This window comes from Scomber scombrus, chromosome 6 (assembly GCF_963691925.1).
Source record: "Scomber scombrus chromosome 6, fScoSco1.1, whole genome shotgun sequence".
NCBI classification, from domain to species: Eukaryota; Metazoa; Chordata; class Actinopteri; order Scombriformes; family Scombridae; genus Scomber; species Scomber scombrus.
Genome location: NC_084975.1, coordinates 27,520,509 through 27,540,431, shown reverse-complemented (window position 1 = coordinate 27,540,431; position 19,923 = coordinate 27,520,509). Strand labels below are relative to the sequence as shown.

The following is a 19,923-nucleotide window of genomic DNA, read 5'->3' as shown; positions in this document are numbered from 1 at the left end:
GGCTAAGTGGCTCCTACTTCCGAGAGGTCAAAGTTCAGGAGTTTGGTGGCCTTACTCAGCCTGAAGGGTCACACTACTTGAATACCACGGTCACTTGACATTATACCATGACCGTGCGACATCTCTCCGGCTGTACAGTATTGTCTAAGCACACTGACTATCTCCATTTTTTCGTCTCTGAGGAATTCAGTCAGAATTATTGTCAGACATGTTGAATTTGTTAAGAAACCGGTAGACAAAACAAGGAGCGAGCCACAGGAAGGAAAGCTCTACGTTCTTTTGTTGCATCGGTCCCACTCAGAATTCCTCGTGCTCTCCTGCCTGCCTCAGCAGGTTTATATTCACTTCTCTATCCTCTATACACTTGAGTTGATACTCAAGTCAGAACCCAAATCTGGTGTGCCTTTATCAGACAGCTTTGTCCCAGAATCAGCATCATTTCAGCATGAAGAACTACATTCTTTTTCATGCTGTAAGATCATATAAAGTGTAGTAACATAGCCTTCTGCAGTAAATTGGCCCTTTGAACTTTGCTTTGGCGTAACCATGGATACACACACAAGACAAGTGTGTATTTTGCATGCCTATAAATCTTAAGTTGTATGCCTTTGCATTTTTTGCATTTACCAAATAGTCTTCTAGCTTTCATTGTGTTTTCATGCCGGGTTTTACAGAGCAGGCTCCGCTTCGTCTGAAATAAAAGACACTCTGCTAACATTTATTGCGCATTTATTGCATTTTCATGAAAGATAATACGAGGCTAATCATGTCTTCACTTCAAAAACAATAAATCAGAGCGGCAAGTTACACATTCAGGGGGAAAAAAGCAGTGAGACAAAGAGCTTAATCAGTCACACTCATGTTCTGATGTGTGAGAACAGAACTCACCACTGCAGGTCAGGCACCAGGCTCAAGTTTTATGATCACCAGTTGGACACATGTTACACACACTAACCAATGAATGTCCTGGGGCAAACCTTCTGTCAGTATCTCTCGTTGGACTTTTTAATTTAGACCCCTATATAATTCCTCTTGAATATGTATAAAGCTTCAAAGCCTTCCTGTTAGATTTGCAATTTCTGGGATTATAGAGTAGTTTGAATTTGAGTTACCCTTCAATGTTTTGTGACAATATACAGTATACAGTATACAGTATACAGTGTGTTCCTTCATTTACATGTAACAGTATCTATCTGGAAGTCTGTAAACTTGACAGGTTGGTGTTGAACTTAATAAAGCAGCTAACAACTTTTTTACCTTGTAATTGCAATAGAGTACTATTGAATCTTCCTATCATTAAAATACATACAGTATCATTGCATCTTCATTTGCTGCTGTATAATTTTCAGTTCTGCCTCTCTGCTGTGTTTCACTGAGCATCACCTCACCTCCTCCTCTCCTCTGTAATGAGGTAGCCACACTGCAGGTGTTTCCTGCACCTGATGATAAAGGGCAAATCCCAACAATGGAAAAACTAAATTGTAATCCCATCTGAGAGTTGGGGAAGAGAAACACATTTTTCTCCTTTTTTTATTACTGCTGTTTGCATTTTCTTTGTAAATGTGTTTGTTTTTTTAATAGATTTTAGAAAAAGAAAATATGGCAGCAATTAATCACATCAAATATTTTGCCAACTTGGCAAAGGTCAATGAAACATAGATGTAAAAGTAAATATATATGTGTAAGAATATATTTTAATAATTTACTAATGTATTATTGGAGTAGCCACAAAACCCTTTACACCAGGATGTAACTATTGATAATACTAATATATAAGTTGATTTATTGACATGTTAAAACATGCTAATTTAATAACTTTACACCCATTTGGAAAGTCATTTGGCCCCTCCTTTAACTTTATGTGTTTTGTGTCCAGATCAGAACAAACCTTCAAGAGGGCAGCTACAGGACCTGTAGGCAAGGTGGCAGGTCGTCGTAGCAACCACAGCCTCATCCCGCCTATCAGAGTCAAGTCCCTCCGCCTTCTGCGAAACTGCAAGAAGCCGCTGAACCAGACGCCCCCTCCCTCCTCCATCCTCCCCTCATCCCTCCGTCCTTGCACCCATCCTCCATCCTCCTCCACCCGATCCTCCAGTCCTCCATCATCCAGCGCTCCTCAAAGTGGGGAGCACAACACAGCCAGGACGGCTCTCATCAAGTAAGAACCACAGACCAACTTCATCTAACACTGTCAAATAGTTACACTAACAGCATTCTAACAGGGAATGATATCACACACTTCCTTTTTAGTGCTCTCACTGCTGCAAACAGGTATTCATCAAACCCCCCCCACCTTCATGACTTTGCTCATATCTGACTGATACTGGAGGAACACCTGCTAATTTCTCCCCCCTCTGTACCTCTGCCATTTGACTCCAAAAATTCACAATGATAGAAAGGTTACTCAGAAGCGGTGGCAGCGGTGGGTGTTCAGCACTGCACCCACACAGCCCACAGGCATATAAGAAACAAATTAATTCAAACACTAATTTGGTATTTTCATTTAAATCTCCACCCGCTGGCATTGAATTAATTCATCCTAGAGTATATTTTCAAACACATTAAGTGATTTTTGACTCATCACCGAACCTGAAATAATTGCGCAGCATCCTCATGTGTACACTTAGTGTTCTGCCTGAGTGAAGCCTGCAAAGTTATGAAGAAGTTAAGATGTTGTATACAACAATATTAATTAATCAAAACCATGAGGGACTCGTACACATTCTGTATAAAAGCATGTCAAACAGATGTACGTCAGCCCATATCCAAGTGACTGTAATTTGACCTCATTTGTGTTTGCCTTTACCTTTTACACTGGCTGATGGCTTAAACCCAACTGTGTTGCTGTCATCTTGATAAATAGAGGCTTTTCAGTTGCACAATCTCAACAATGCCAGTTGACTTGGGGAAGGAAGTTTATGAGTGCCAGGAGAAAACATACATCAAATAGCTCATTAATTTTGCAGCACAGGAAAGTAGGTTCAGTTATTCAGTATAGAAAAAGTATTGTCATTTAAAAACATCTGCATCTCCACAGCAGGTACAGCAGTGAGTTGATAGGAGCTTACTGTTATATAGCGAGATCAAACGTGCCAAATAAGCCTTTTCATTGACAGATGACGGATGTAGAAGAAAGCTGTGGTCAAGCTCAAAGTGCGTGCGGTAAACAGAGTCAACCACATCACACAGCATCTCAGGTTTCCCCACTATCAAACGAGCAACTTGTAAGTGTGTGAATCTGGTTTGAGGATCCACTTGTAGGAAGTGCGATTAATTTAAAGACAGTTACAGCCCACATCAAATGTCACCGCACTGATCAGAACAGGAGCTGCAGGAACTTTTTCCCCCTTTTATGCTTTTGGGAAACAATGAAGCACCAACTAAGTTGATTAGAATCTGTCGTGCCAAAGAAATAAGGGTATTTTAGGATGTAATTGGGTGTAATGGTAAAGGTTTTTTTAGAAGTGTTTTTGAAATCATCGCTTCTGCATCTCACGAAACAGATACCCTTTTATTAAATGTATCAATGCATCCACATAATGACAGTTGACCAGTACATGTAGATTTAGAGGAGACACACAGTCCTGTTTTATTTCTGATAGCTGCTACAGTCTGGATAGTAATGTTTAAAGTGCGGAACCACAACGGCCAACATGAAAGAAAGGAGCAGCCTTGTCATTTGGTGACCACTAAGCTGCTGTTTACAGATTTAACGGACTGTTAAAGCGAATGAAAGGTAGATGTAGTGTTCAGAGCCTCTGAGAGAGTGTGTCTTAATGGAAAGCATTAAGTGTAACCAGCCGTGTGAGTGCGAGAACAACCACAGCAGCCATATTGTTTTATGTAATGTCGTCAAAATTAACAAATCCAAGCTCATTTTAATTTCTAAATAAAATGCCTTTTTATTGAAAGTAAAGCATAACTGTGGGACAGTCTTTGTTGCATTTGCCATTTATTTGATTACTTTATGAGGTTTTACATATGATTGTTATATAGGGATACAAAAATATCCAGAATAAAAATATCTGTCAATCAGTCAATTTTTATTTATATAGCGCCAAATCACAACAAAAGTCATCTCAAGGACCTTTACATATAAAGCAGGTCTCAACTATACTCTCTATTAATTTAAACTCTGATGTGTACTCATTTTGCTGTGGAAAGGATGTTCAATTTTCTCTGCCGAGGTCTTAAAAAGGTGTAGTTTAGTTTTATTGGATAAATTTGTGTGAGTGACAGAGAGACAGAAATAGATAATCCATCCTGCTGTATTTTCCGTTGCAGTTCACTGCAGGGCGGGACGGTGACACGCCAGCCCTAAAATAGACCTGTAGTTTCCTGTTTAGTAGGTTACGCACCTTTGGTACAATATGTACCTCCCAACAATCTCCTGGGAGTTACGCACATCTCCACCTACTGTACACAACTGCTTTGTGTCCCACATGCATGTGTGTGTGTGTGTGTGTGTGTGTGTGTGTGTGTGTGTGTGTGTGTGTGTGTGTGTGTGTGTGTGTGTGTGTGTGTGTGTGTGTGTGTGTGTGTGTGTGTGTGTATGTGTGTGTGTGAATACATGACTGTTGCTCATAAGGGAGAATTTGCATTAACTGGTAGTTTGTGACTGAATAGGAGCTTTGCAGTTGTTCATTGTGTGTGTGTGTGTGTGTGTGTGAGGGAAGCGAGGAAACACAGCTGACATTCACAGGAAGATGAGCTAAGTCGTCCCATCTTCACGACCTCACTGATGGACAGTATCTGCCTGATGGAGGCCCCGGCACACCCAGCCTGAAATTACTTTTCCACTTCTTTTTTTTCTTTTCCAATTCCATTCAAAGCACAGAGGGCAAAAGAATCATAGATAGAGAAAATAATGGAAGTATTCACACCACAGATCCAGTTTTTTTTATTTGTAGCTGTCAGGGACAATTCCTCACAAAACAAACATGCAGATTCAAGCTGTGTACTATTAGTCATCTTTTAAACCATTTAATTTTGATTAAAAAAAAAACACTGTGTCAAGATAGACGGTTTAATTCTGAGCCTTTTATATGTATAAGAATTTTGCCTTCCCGTGTGTCCTCTCATCCCTGCCATAGATAGAAAGAGAGTGCACATTGACAGACGAGAGCTCAGCAGGCAGGAAAACATGTTTCCAGGTGAGAATCGCAGCGATAATTATGATTGACACAGTGCCAAGTAACAAGCTCAACCAGTATTCCTCCAGTTCACATAAAGACACGCACACACGCACTTTCATGACAGGAAAAATATCCCATATTGAATGCAGTGTTCCATGTTGCATAACTCTTTGTCTTGTTCGGACACTGACACTATAGAAAAACAAACACACACCATCTCTCTGCCGCATACGTCTTTATGTAAAAGGGTGTGTATGGTTCCTTAATTAAATTGAATCATGACCTGGCTCATTGACTTCAGAGTATGTTAAAGGATTTCTTTTTAATCTCTTTTGTGTGAGATGACAATAAGGCAGCTGTACTCATGAGATTTATTAGCTTCTAATTGGGATTTCTACTTTTGAGAATTCTGACATTCTGGCTCATAATCCAGACCTTGTTATTGCTTTAGTACAACCCTTATGTGTGTGTAAAAAAAGCTTCATTACAGTGTTGTTCTGCGGGTTTGGAGGACAAAAGAGAAGAAGTTGGTCCAGCGTGTAACCATCGGGTGTGAGAGGGAGGTTAAGAAAAAGTGATTCAAGTCTGCAAACTGCATGTCTGTGTGTGTGTCTGTGTGTGTGTTGGCTGAAGATTGTCATCTGATCCACTGTTGTATGTTCAGCAGTGTGGGAGCCACTCTCCTGTCCTGTACTCACCTCTAATCTCCTGTCCCTGGAGAAGTGTGTGTGAGTGTGCGCGCATCTATAATATGATGCAATATGTTATAATCTGTTTTTGTAGCCCGATCATTGCCGTGTGTATCAACGTGCCTTTGAGTTGTGCACGCTTCATGTGATGGAGCACGGTGCAAAATAAACGTAGGCGTGCCGACATGCGTGAAAGTTTGGAAAGCAATCAGGCAAAAACAAGCACATGCATGGATGTACTGAATCCACACAAACGCACACACTCACATTACCTCAACCATTGTTATGGGAATTGTTGAAATTCAGGTGTAGCGGTGTTATGTAACGGGGTAGTGAGGATACAGAACGGACGAGTGATCAAACACACACACACACACACACAGTTGATCCCATTTAAAGAAACAAAGGGACAGTGGATGTCTCACTGCGGTGTTCGGTGACTAGAAGTGACGCCTTCCTGACTACCGCAAACAAATGTAACACAGAGAGGTAGACAGCCAGTCAGTGTGATGTGTTTGCTGCCATCGCTGCATTAATGTAGTTGAACATTAAAGTAATACAAAGCAATAATTTCACAAGCATTTCTTAATTTTCTATTTCAAAATATGCGACGCAAACAGTGATGAATGGGGGGAAAAAACATGTGTAATGTACATTATATTCCCTAAACTTCACACTTATGAAAATAACTTGTGTGTCCTAGTGCACATATTACTATGAAGAGTTAGAAACTTTCCTTCAAAGTTCACACTAATGTCATAGAAACTCAAATTACCTAACAGTCAGGTGCACAGTAACAGAGCAGCTGCCACAGACTAGACCAACTCGTCGGCCTGCGCTATTAAACTCCAGTTTGACTTTGCACCCAAGAGCTTTCTGTCTGTGTTCTCTCAAAATCCATTTTATGAAAACAGATGCTTATCATATTTGATGTTCTAAGCTTGCTGTTTGTCTGATGCTGGGAATAAAAAAACATAGAACAATTTCACATTTCTCATCATACCAGGCTGTTTTTCTAATGAGCAAAACAAGGCAACTAAACTTTTTTTTCGTCTATTTTTTTTCTATCATAAACCCATATAACTTTATCTAATGATCAGTACTTATTCATCAGTTTGCATTTCACCTTTTTTAGGGTTTGATTAAAGTGAATGAAAACTCTTTAGCCTTTTGGAGATTTTTATTGGGTATTTTTCTGTGTACTCTGACACAGTAGAAGCTGATATTCGACTTGGAGCTATTTGATGAAGGCCTTTTGGATACGCTCATCAGAAGATGTGGGATTAAGAATAATTAAAATAACTACTACTTTAACTTTATATCGAAGTACTTTTTCTCTATTCACCATGATCTGTGTCTTCAGGAAGATAGTGTATACTCCTTTTTATTTCAGAAGCAATTTAATTCATGTACTGTGATATTTGTACACAATGTTCTTAAATACCTGTTGCATAATGTTGCAACCGCTGAACCTTTAAAAAAAAGTCTGGTCTTAACTTGTTTTGTTGTTCTGGTGATACTAAACCAGTACGCACTAATCATATCATGCTAAGCTATTATTAAACGTGACTGGTTTATTCATAACAGCCATCACTGTCTTATTTTTTTATAGCTTTGTTTCTGTTTTTTCTTTTTTGCTTTATCATTGTTTTTCTCATTTGAAAAGTTTGTGGATTGATAAAAGCAAAATTGCGACAAAGTGCAATAGAAACAGCCAAAGTGAATAAATGATTACAAACATGAAGCATGTGACGAAAAAAACTAAAACCACTGAAGACACAAAAAATATAGATGAAAACATCCAATCTGTGTGGAGCGTTTAAGATTGTAATGCTCCTTAAATACAACTACAAACAGAAATGCCATATTTACATATTTATATTTACATATTCTATTATATCTTATTTATTTACATTGTATTTCACAGTGGTTTAACTCGTGCTCTTTCCCCAGCTGCTTATGTCGACAACCCAGCTCCAGATGTTTGCATCACGACTGTGGATGGAAACGTACTTTGTAAAATATGCAAATTTTCTCTTGCTGGTTTTTCTGAAAATTTGGTTAAAACTTACTCTACATTTTGATGGAAACCTGGCTAGTGAGAATCTTTCACACAGTTCCCAGTCAATCACTAGGATAACTTTTCTTTATTCACACATGCAGCTACATTCAGGAACATTTCCATTTTGCACCTTTGCACACGTGCCATGGCAATGCCAGAACAGATAGAGCAAGGGACAGTCCAGCAAAAGGCGGTAATGCAACACTTATGGATGCCAACCACCATAAAACTCAACAGAAGAAGTAGATGGGCAAGGCCAGATGTATGTGTACCTGGCAGAAGACATGTCTTTTTATATGGAACATGGCGGGCAAAGGGCTGTTTTTACCCGGCATCAATGTTGTTTGCAAACAGAAGCACTTTGGCTGCTTGTTGGTTATCAAATCGCCTCTAAAAGCATTGGCAAAGTTACAGATTCAAATACGTCATCATCAGAGTCTTGTGATTGGTTTGCTCGCTCCATGTGAAAGTGTCTTTCGTACGTATCCCTGCAGTGTTACTGCTTCCATTTACAACATAGCCCTACCAACATTTGCCTCGAAACATCCTGAACATTTAGGGACTGTGTGTGAGCTTTAGAAAAACTACTGAAAATCAGGATGCGTTTGGCTCCCACTTGGTGTTTAGCACTGTTCCCTTGACACACTGCACCACTCTTATCTTAATCATTCATGACATCACTCAAGATTTCCCAGCGATGCCCGGCTGTTGTTTGGTGTGTGTGTGTGTGTTCAGGCAGACGGGCACTGCAGCAGGATTTAACCATGTGAATGATAACATTCTTTGGGTCACACGTGAGTGAAAAAAAACAAGAGTCACAGCGATATCCCACAGGGTGTTGTTTTGGGTTTTTCTTTTTCTTTTTGTTCGAGTCAGCCTCAAGCCTCACAGAAACACACACACGCTTCTTTAAAGGAAGTGTCAACCCTAAGCTTGAAAGGTTGAAAGAGAAATATAATAGCGGAGGTGAGTTAACTGTTTAAACCCTGGCTGAACGTAATTTCCCCTTCTGATTTCCGCTTATACATCAGCTACTGTTTGAAGTTTAAATATCATGCAATTTCTTTTTCCAGTGTTTCATTTAATGCTTTGATTTATATGTCCCAAAACCTAGGCAACCTCTTTTTATACTGTAGCTCTACAAATAAGTCATCATTACTGTATATAGTCATTATATACCCTATTAGGATGTCTTAAGCCCCTTATTACAGTTTAAACCTGAGAATCTGTACTTTAATTCAGATCTGACCACTTTGGGTAAACCTTTATTATGCCTATCACATAATTATAGTAAAAGCTGTACATGTAGGGACACAGTTTCGTGGGTTAAATTTTACATCGAGAGGGGGTCAGCCTCAAGGCAGAGGTACAGCAAAAGTGACAGTCAGCTTTGGCCAACGCCTCGCTGTTTACTTAAGAGGGAGAACAAAAGGTAACGGCTATAAATGTAAAAGTGAATGGACCATGAATGGACCACACCTTCAAGTTTTTCTAAGAGCTGAATGGAAGCCCCCCTCCCCCCTCCCCCCTCACCCACGCCTGCAGTGAAAAGAAATGATAAATGGAATAGATAGAAAATAAATTGTGCTGTGAGGGTAAACTCGTTGTTTTTCTACTAGTATAACAAAGGGAACTGTCATTCCTCATAGAAAAATGGAAGAAGTATGAGAAGTGAGATTTTAGCAGGAAACATAAGTTCATAAGTAGTTGCTTATCTACAATCTTAATGAAAGGTTGTTTGGTTTGACTTACAGTGAACGGAAAAGGTCAAAGTTAATGACTGTCAGAGAAAAAGCCTGCAAGGGTAAAAGTATAAAAATGAACAAAGCCATAATAAAAGTACAGTGCAGGTTTTAAGTCCTCTGATGCACAAGCAATGAGGATGTTTTGTGCACAGTGATGAAATCTTTACCTTGGGAACTGGTACAGTATCTGTCATAAAGTTATCTAAAACTCAAGGTTCACTTGTTCATCACACCACACGACAAGTAGGTACGAATCCTGCCTGTGAAACTGCTTCACAGAGCTGCTAGTATTGCTGTGGACTCTTTGTCTTGTTTCTGAATTGATGTTTGCGGCAGTACCAACATAACGGTTGCTTGGATAAAATAGAAGAGCAGCAACTACAGACCCAAAACATTGTCACTTCAGAATCCAGTGAAAAGCTGTGTGATTTGTATGTGACAAGCAAAATTGACTGGCAAGGACAAATGTATTAATACAAGAATTCCTCTCAGACTGCTAGTGTTAAACCAGGAGAGGAAGTGGGAAAAGACCACTTTTAGTGGATCTGAGTGTTCCAGCAGTGGGAAACGCAGTAGTAAACTCTTTAATGATGTCTGTATCTTACTCCCAACATTGTCAGTAAGGTTTCGTCTACAGAGACAGAGTGTAATTAAGTCCCGCCAACCCTGGAGGGGAAAACAATTCATTGCTCATTACAAAGTGAAGGTGCCTCCTTGTCACTTCTGTCTGCAAGCAGACAACAAAAAATGCGTAAAAAGCTGCTGTCTGGTGGGATGTTTTGGGGGTTTTTAAGCTGCCAAACTGAAAAATCTGAGCCTTTTAAGAAGACAAAAGTGGATAGTGTGGTGTGTGGTGGATAGGAGACAGACTGTCCTGAGCTGCATGGACAGCCTGCAGCTCACAAAAAACTCCTTAAAAATGACACACATACCTGGAGACACTGCTAGTCACAAAGAATACACATAAAAGAAAAAATACAACAGCTGTTAAATTGAAAGGTAGGCTTTGTAATGTTTAAATCTGGGAATAACTAACCTGCATTTAACTGAAACGCTAACTGTAAAAAGAGCCTGAATTGGAAATGATTACATGTCTATGCAAGTCACGTCCCTGCTTATGTTTACTAACTGTACTCACTATATCAGCTGTGCAAAGTATCCAGCCTGTTATGTGGTGGAGCTTGTTATAGAGATAGTTGTGCTATCTCTACTGTAGACATGATGTCAGCCCTTGCATTCATGTGTTGCATCTTAATGTAACAGGTTTCAGTACATGCTGTAAACAATGTTTCCCTCTCTGGTAGTGATATGGTGCATAAATAATCCGCTCACATGCTGAAACCTTATGTTTTGAGCTAGCTGCAGGTATTTTGTCAGCGTTTCAGCCCTTGGTTGCATGTTATGGCGCTGATTGTTTTCCCCTCCTGTGGAAGTGTGACACGTTGCGCTCTGTCTCTATAGACTGGTATTGCGGTGGTAAAAATGGAATAAAACTACCATCATAGATAACTTGTCAAGGGAAGAGCGGAAGCAGTTTTACAGGTACAAAATCACTGTGTGTTCTCCATTTCACTTGCTGTAAATGAACTGTCATGTTAGATAGAGGTCTTTAGTAACTTGCCAGTACTTCCTATAACCCGTATGTTAGATTCTATCTGATATCTCCTGTGTCTTACTGAGAACACCTGCTAAGGACAGGATGAGGGACAGAGGCTGTAAAGGTTGGTGGTGAATGACTGAGTCTTTTGTCTCGAGGTGTGAAAGGCAGAGCTCTTCACTGAGTCGTCAAATGAATTTATCCAGGTTAAATGAGATGAACACAGGGAAGGTAGGAAGGGTTTGACTAAACATCACAAAGATACACCCTCAATGAGTCGTCCTTATTTATTGTACCATCAAAGAGTTAGATATACTCTCCATACAGCTCTTCATCTCTTCCTCATCCCAATAGTTTACCTTTCCAGCCTTACCCTCACAGAGGATGTTTGAGTTCAGCCCTCACCTTAACTCATTGTCTCTTCAGTCATTTATTGCGACACTTGTTTGACAGCAGTAGAGGTAAAGCTAGCTTCTAATTTCATCTACTGAACTGATATAGCCCTCTGCGTATAGAGTGTTACTTGGTTTTAAAAATAAAATCTCTGAAAGCTGAAAAAACTTTTTTCTGTTTTGTGCTTTTGAAGTCAAGGATCTAGATGATATTGTTAACCAGAGTCTTCTCAACAAAGGTTTAGACTCTTTAATTAAAATGTGACTCATGTGAATCACCATTGAAAAATAAAACCAGTATGTTGTGCTGAAATGATTAGTTGATCAATCAAATTGACTGAAAATTAACACTTTTGATCACTTATTAATCATTTCAACCATTTACTAAGAAAAAGATGCCCAATATTTGGTTCCAATCATGACAAATGTGAGGCATAAGTCCTTCACATTGGTTCAGAATAAAATATCTAAATACTTTATGGATTGGGACAACATTTTACATGAACATTCATGATTCCCAGAAGACGAAGTGTAATTACTTTGGTGATCTTCTGACTTTTTGTCCAGCACCGTCTTTGGAAATTTTAGAGACTAGACATCTAATCAAAAGACAAGACCAGCTGATTAATCAATGGTGAAAATAATGGATAGTTGCAGTCCTGACAGTATGACACAGCCAGGCTCACAGTGGATTGTGCCACACTGCAGCTACACACTGGTCCTCTGAGGTGTCATGTTTCACTGATACATCTCTGCGCTAAGAAGTTAGTTAAAGCACAAAGAGCTGAGTAACTGAGCCCAGTTGGTGTGACTTGCTGAGTCACTGCAAAAGAAATGGTTTTACTGGTGCAGCACATCACAGCTACCTGTGTGTCTCTCCAGTTTCCTTCCTACAGTGTAATTGAATTTGAATTATGCATGATGTGTGTCTGCTGGAGCACAGAGGTAATAATCACTCTCTTTGTCTAAGATGTGTGTGTGTGTGTATACGTTCTGCCCACACCTGTATGCATATACTGTACAAATATGTATGTATTTATTTATAATGTGCATGCTACACATCATTATGTTGTTTATAGGCTTACATTTTTATTGTGTGTATGTGCACACTCCCACAGTCTCTAAGAAACTGAAGCAACCTGAGCTCAGTTCACCTGGCTGATGTTACCTGGCTAATACTTTCCCATTACTGTACCAGACACACAATAGACTTTACTTGGCTGTGTGTGTGTGTGTGTGTGTGTGTGTGTGTGTGTGTGTGTGTGTGTGTGTGTGTGTGTGTGTGTGTGTGTATGTGTGTGTGTATGTGTGTGTGTATGTGTATGTGTATGTGTATGTGTATGTGTATGTGTATGTGTATGTGTATGTGTATGTGTATGTGTATGTGTATGTGTATGTGTGTGTGTGTATGTGTGTGTGTGTGTGTACCTGACTATGTTACTCAGCCACCTTTACTTTAAATTGTTCCTACCCCACTGTAGCGTGGTCCTAACTTGACACCCATTCTAAATGTTTTAACAGTTCCATTGTGTCTCCTTATGAGTGAAAACTATACTAACTCTGCAACTGTGTGTGACAGGGGAGTAAACTAATGATCCCTACATCAGTGACAAATATGGGTCTTTTTCAGGTCATACAAGCCTGTCAGGCCCCAACATGCCAAAATAACCCACTGTGTTCATTCATTTAGCTTCCAGAGCTGAAATAAACATGAATGATATCGTCTTCGGCGTTTTTTTCCCCCTCTAAGGTCTGAGGTTTGGGGATGTTTTTGACAGATGCAGAGCAGATAAGAACTGTGGCTCTGACCTCAGTAGGCCTGGAGCTGAACCATCTATTCGGTTCAAGATTGTTATCGACCACTGTCACAGCCCAAAAACTAATCAGTGGACAATATCTTCAAGCTATAATTAGTATGAATGCTGTCCGATAAACAAGGTCAGACTTCCAAACAAGTTCTTTTTGTTAACCGTTTCATGATGTATTTGCAGACATGCAATTGAAATAAAGCACTGGAACACATAAGCTGAAGCTGAACTTCTATCTTAATTCTATCTTTCTTAATTTACCTTTAGTGGATAGGAGAATAGACGACAAAGGATGTGCGTAGAACTTGAATAAAGCCTCATTGTGTCTGTTCAACTGTCTTTAAAACAACTACAGCAACATCAATGACAATGTCTGTAATTTACAACCTGTAGCTCAGTCAAAATAGATCCAGACTGTGTTTATGTGAGATATATGTGGAGCTATTTTAAGCTTCAGTGATGAATAATGTCACAATAATCATCTTAATGGCACAATCTATGAAAGAAATTGGCTTTAAGTACTCACAGTGGTATTCAAACCATGATACACCTAAGCTCACATCACATTTGGTAATGATTAATCAAGAACTGTTTTTCCATTTCATTGAGTTAATAAGATCATTATAATATAGTAGTTATAGTTAATAATTAGTCTATGATTTTTTCCCCCCATCGCACACATAATCACATTCATGTTGGTGTTTTTTATTAATACAGATGTTTTATCCAACAATACACAAACAAACAAGTTTTAACTGCCTTGTATCAGTCACATCCTTAACAGTTGTCAAAGTAGCTAATACCAAAATATTTCTGATGGTAAAAAAAAAAAATGGCCTAAGTTGAACCATCATTTCACCTCCCGTCCTGAAGAAAAGAAAAAAAAAAAAGTTCGGTTTTACAGGAAATGTCAAATGAAAACTTTTCAACCGTTCCTCTTTAACACAAGTTCAGCCGAGTGTATTGAACCACGTCATGAAATGCTTGTTTTTCAGTTAAGTGCCCTTTTCATGCATTTGCAGGGGGAAACGTGAGTGTGACATCAGGAACAGAGGGGCTGAATAGAGATAGATGGTAGATGGTTGTGGGGAGGGAGGGAGGGGTATCGCTTTTACACATGTAGGTTTCCACTGGAGGAAATGGCTCCTGCATCACATCAGTACGTGCACCCGTGTTCACAGCTCATTACCCATGCAGGTCCAGCTCCAGATCCAGCGATTGTGCACGAGTATATATCTACGTGGTGGTGACAAAGGTGTCTTTTATTTGCTCTTGTTTAGCAGCGCTGGTGTGTGGGTGGCAGGGGGTGTATTCTTCTCCAACTGCTAGGTTTTTGTCGGAGCCATATGTCGTATTTTGTTTTGTGTCGTTCTGCTTCCATGGCAGTTACCCTTTATGTTCGGTGCACAGGACTTTTCTCATGGACTTTGGTTAAGGGATAAATGTGATTATTGAAGTTCATTTAAAGGCTGTGGACTGAAAAGCGTGGGGCCCACCTCACTGAGCTTGTGCTGCTTAGCCCTCCACACAGCATACATTGGCCATACGCTTGTATAGCATGGGGCCGGTGTCAAGGAGCACCATTACCATAGTGTCAATTCTTCTATTGAATTACCTCTATAGACGTGTTTCTGTAGAAAGGCCAGACTGTGTGCTGGCTGCTCGTGAATGGCTGTTTATCATCAGGTTGGGTCTGTCTCCAACCACATGCAGCTAAAGCCACCGTAGCTAACCTGCTCAGAGTAATCTCTGCCCGCAAACACACATACTGACTCAATCAAACACACTCAAGGAGAAGCATACCCCCACAGACACACTACTATATCTCTTTCAGGCACATGCGCGCCCTCGCATCACATCACAGACTGAGTCATTGAGACGTTTTAATCCGAGGGACGGTGGGGTGTCATGTGGGGTGAAGGCAGGCCAGGCTGTAAGTGGTTGACAGAGCAGAGTGAAACAGTTCTGACAGAAAAGATAGAGTCACTTTGTAATGTTATGGACAGTTTGTGCTCGGTGGTGAAAGGACTCCCTCGGTCATAATCAGGGATCTGCGAGCACACACCCACACACTTGTTTAATGAAGTTTTAGATAAAAATCTGGCATATGTCCCACATCAGCCAGAGTTGGAATTATGGCTGTTGTCAGACTAAGAGGCATCTGAGTGTAAATCTCTAAGGACACGAAACAGAAAGAAGGAGGTTAGAATGAAAGGAGGACAGGAGGCATCTGGTGTATTTCAAACACAAACATCGGGTTTTGTGGTTTACAGGGACCGGAGATCATTTTTACGGTTAGTTTTTTGAAAGATTATCAAAAATGTCATATGGGCTCCTGAGACTCTAGTTAATCTTTGTCCAGTTTAAGAAGAACTGCGCTGTGGTTAGGACGAGAACATTATGTGAAACGAATACAGGAAACCATAACCAAAATAAATTGAAAATGTACTGCTATTGCGTCATGTGGTTGTAACTGAACACCAAGGAAATGAAAATACAAATTACTCTTAACATACCTCAATTCACTATTTCTAAAACAACAACAAAGTTTGAGCATCTCAGAAAATCTGCTACAGCTGTATGGAGCTTCTAATGCACACATTCATGCACATGTGAAGTCTTTAAATGAATCAGTCGTGGTTAACTTACTCAACTCTGTAAAAGAGAATTAGGATGAAATAAAACGTAGCTATCCCATTAAAATAATTTTATACAAAAGACACTAATCTGATTAAGCGTTCCAGCCGCATGTTATGAATGTTTTTGACGTGTTCTATAATCAGCTGATGCAAATGTGTCCAGCTGAATTAAAAATGAGTATAAAACTGTGAATATGCATCTTGTGCTTTATTAGATGGGGGAATATTTATTCTCTGAGTGATGCTAGTGTAGTGGCTGTAGGGATGATGGTCCAGACTGAAACATCTTAACAAATATTATCAGATTTGGCACAAAACTAGTTACAAACCTTCAAGATCCACAGAGGATGAATCATAATGACTTTGGTGATCATGTGACTTTTCTCCTAGCACAACCAGCAGGTTTATAATATACACAATACCTGTCAAAAGTTTGGACACACAATTTTTACTATTTTTTATTGCAGAACACACTGAAAACATTACAACTCTAAAATAACAATATAGTCAACAAAAAAGTGTTAATCAAACCAAAATATGTTTTATATTAAATGCCTCAAAGTAGCCCCTGTCTGATGGCACTTTACACACTATTGGCAATATCTTAACCAGCTTCATGAGGTCATCACCTGGAAAGGAAATTATGTTTAGCTCAAAACATATCTGTACCAAACTACAACCTTACAGAGCGACTAGCATGGCTGCAGACTTGACTTTGACTCCTTGTGGTTAAAAGGTAAAATGAAGAAGACATTCATGAGAAGTAGCTGTTCATGGTTGCCAAATTCTGATGAAAATAAAAGCAGGGTTTTCCCTGATTCAAGTTTATTTTCACATTCAAATATTATGAAATCAGAATCAGTAAGCAGAATCATACCCACAACCGATCAAATCTGTATGATGCCAACCTGGTGTGTGCTCTCTTGAAGCTTTTCATTGATCTTTCTTTCTCTCTTTCAGTGAGTTGTCATCCAGACATCAGAGCAGCGTCCCGTTCAGGAACGTCAGAGAGTCCAAGCTCATCTAACACTGAGGAGGGCAGGAGGGCATGGTGAATGAAGTGAAGGGTTAAAATGCACTGAATGTTTGCATTATGTATGAAACCACATTGTTTACTGACATATCAGGTGATCTTAACTTAGACGAGTAACCAGATTTGAGCATGAAACCTGGTGAACAGAGAATGTCTTAATACTGCTTTGTTTTTTGTGTGAGTGTGTGTGTGTGTGTGTGAGAGCGTGTGAGCTTGTGTGCGTGCATGTAGCATAAACCCATTTTGATAGAACTTCTTATGGTGCTGTTTTTTGTTTTCAGTTGATACATAAATGCGTAACGATGACTCTGTTTTTATTTTTCTTATATAATTGACACTAATAAAATATTGATATACTTTTCACTGGTGACTTGTTATTACTTTAGGAGCATGTTTGTCCTCAGCTGATGTGCCTCAGTTAGGAGTTTGGTGACATTCCTGCGTGTGAGTGTGTTTGCATTAATGAGTCGGTTTTTCATCGAGCTTCCAAAACCACAAACTTTATATCATTTAATTATCTCGAGTCACGGTTGGAACTTCTTACATCAAATCACTCACAGGGAAAAAGTGTGGACTTGGCAGTTGTCACAGTCTGTTACACTTGTTTTTATTCATTTAAATTTCATTTTAATTGAGTGAGGAGGTTTTATGCTATGAAATAAACAGTTGTGTTTATATCAGAGCAGTGTCACATTCCTGACGGAACCATAGTTTGATGATCTTTCATAGACATACTGTATGTATTGTAGTGTTCAAAGTTTCAAAGTTGCAACAATTGCACATTTCTTTCAGACTGTCCTCGACAGAACAAAACATTGGTTGATTGTTCGGATTCACCTAAATCGATCTATGTATATTTTTTCCTCTAGGTATTGTACGAATAGTCACTAAAGAGTCTTGTTGTATTGGAAGGCCCAAACGACTTGTTGGTCAGGTATGAGCAGGGGCGTCCCCAATCTGATTTGTCAGCCTTAGTATTAGGATTAAAGTATGTTTATCTGTTCTAATACAAGCTACTAACTTTTGCCACCTATTTTACATTACATACATTTAAGATCCTGTCCAGACTTCTTGTGTTTTCTTGTTATGACCCTCACCCTGTGTCAGCAAAATTGATGATCGGCAGGTGAAAATGAGAACCCTGCTTTTGTCGACAGTACCAATCAAAAGTTTGGATGCATCTTCCACCCAATGGAACAGGTAGGTCCAAACCTTTAAGTGCCACTATACTTCTTCTGAAGCATTGTTCCAAAATTGACTGAATTTGAACATTTCATTGTAAACTGCTACGCTAACATTGACAGTGAAGGTTTTTTTTAGAGAGGAACCAACATGGTACTATCCACTAACAAACTAAAGACTTTAGGTAACTACTCTTTTGATGCTTGGCGTTTAATATGTAATCCTGTAACCCTGTTAGCCCATCATCCTTGTTCAGATCGGTCCGTCTTTTTCTTTCCTACCTTTGAAAGCGCCTCCCTGTTCATTAACGCTCTGCCTCTGTGTCGTGACAGCAGTTTGATTTAGTGTCTATTCATCTGTCGTGCCAGGAGAGAAGACTCGAGTAACTGAATGTGCTCTGTGGATGGATGTGGGGTTGAAACAAGCACACCCTGATACTTGGCTCAATGATACTAGAAGCTGTTAAACAAAATGAGCAGGTGAAAACTATAAATTATGGGAACAGAACTCATTAGCAGCCGTTTTCTCACTCTGCCTCTCCCTTTTTTTTTTTTTTTTTCTGCTATTAATAATTTTATTCATCTCACGTCTCTCTCTCTTTCAGAGTAAAGTACGCTTGGTAGTGACCTATTAAAAGCAGTGGAATGTACAGCGTCGGACCCTCTGACCTTGTAATGGTTTGACCCGGTAGTTCAGGATCAAAGACAAACTGCACAACCTGGCCAGAAAGGTGGGGGGTGGGGGGGTGGAGGTGGACAGAGGGGTCACATACCTCTGTTCACTTAGCCTGCACAGCTTCTCTGCGTCAGATTATGAAATCAGCAACCAGTGTATGACAAACATTAAGCTTTAACCTGCTGCTTAGAGATTGAAATTGGCAACAGTGTGTGGCAACATGTACGTTTTGTAACAGGAATTACAGGAAACCAAATCTATTTTTAAGGTGAAGCTCACTGTGAAAACAAAACAGGAAGAAATCTCTCCCAGTCAAACATTAACATTCAGATGTTTTCCTCACATTTCCCCGAAGTCCCTAAAAATATTATTATCCTGCTTTAAAGGATTTGTTTTTATTTTCAGGAGGTCTTAACACTACAAAAGCAAACCAAACACACTCATCTATTTGTAGTATTTTTTTTGGCTAAGGCGTAATGATTAAAAACTGTATTTTTTCAGTGTTTTACATAATATTTCTTTTCCAGGAGGATTTTGTCCTATTCTGACAAATGTTTTGCCTTTGTGATGTTTCACATGAAGAATCCAGCAAATTGCTGTTTGGGACGTTCTGGGAGCTGAAGGATTTATGGCGCGTAGCGTATCATTACCACCGCCGCCGTGGAGGTTACGTTTTATTTTCCAGTTTGTGTTTGTCTTGAGATCTCAAAAAGTACTTAACACAATTCAGCAGGAAGTTCAGCCACGGAGGAAGAACTGGTAAGTTTGGTGTTGATATATTCTCAACTGTGACTCATAGAAGCAAACTTATTTTGTCATTTATCTGCTCATACTGGACCCACATTTTAGTTTTTCTGTTTTCTAGCCAATCTTCACCATATTTGATACGTATCTCCATGGAAAATTATTTTGTTTTCCTCATATTCTTTTTCCTCACAGCACAAATTGCCAATTTTTTGTTAATAA

At 39.5% G+C, this 19,923-nt stretch overlaps 1 protein-coding gene across 1 annotated transcript in view; it reads left to right on the top strand.

Annotated features, from left to right (window-relative positions):
* si:ch211-266k8.4 (uncharacterized) overlaps positions 1 to 17,294 on the top strand; it is a 47,650-nt gene extending 30,356 nt beyond the window's left edge. The window contains exons 5-6 of the mRNA XM_062421420.1: positions 1,877 to 2,158; positions 17,028 to 17,294. Of these exons, the coding sequence (XP_062277404.1) occupies positions 1,877 to 2,158; positions 17,028 to 17,094 (349 nt within the window). The 3' untranslated portion in view covers positions 17,095 to 17,294. The remainder of the gene's footprint in view (positions 1 to 1,876; positions 2,159 to 17,027) is intronic.
* The last annotated feature ends 2,629 nt before the right edge of the window (positions 17,295 to 19,923 follow it).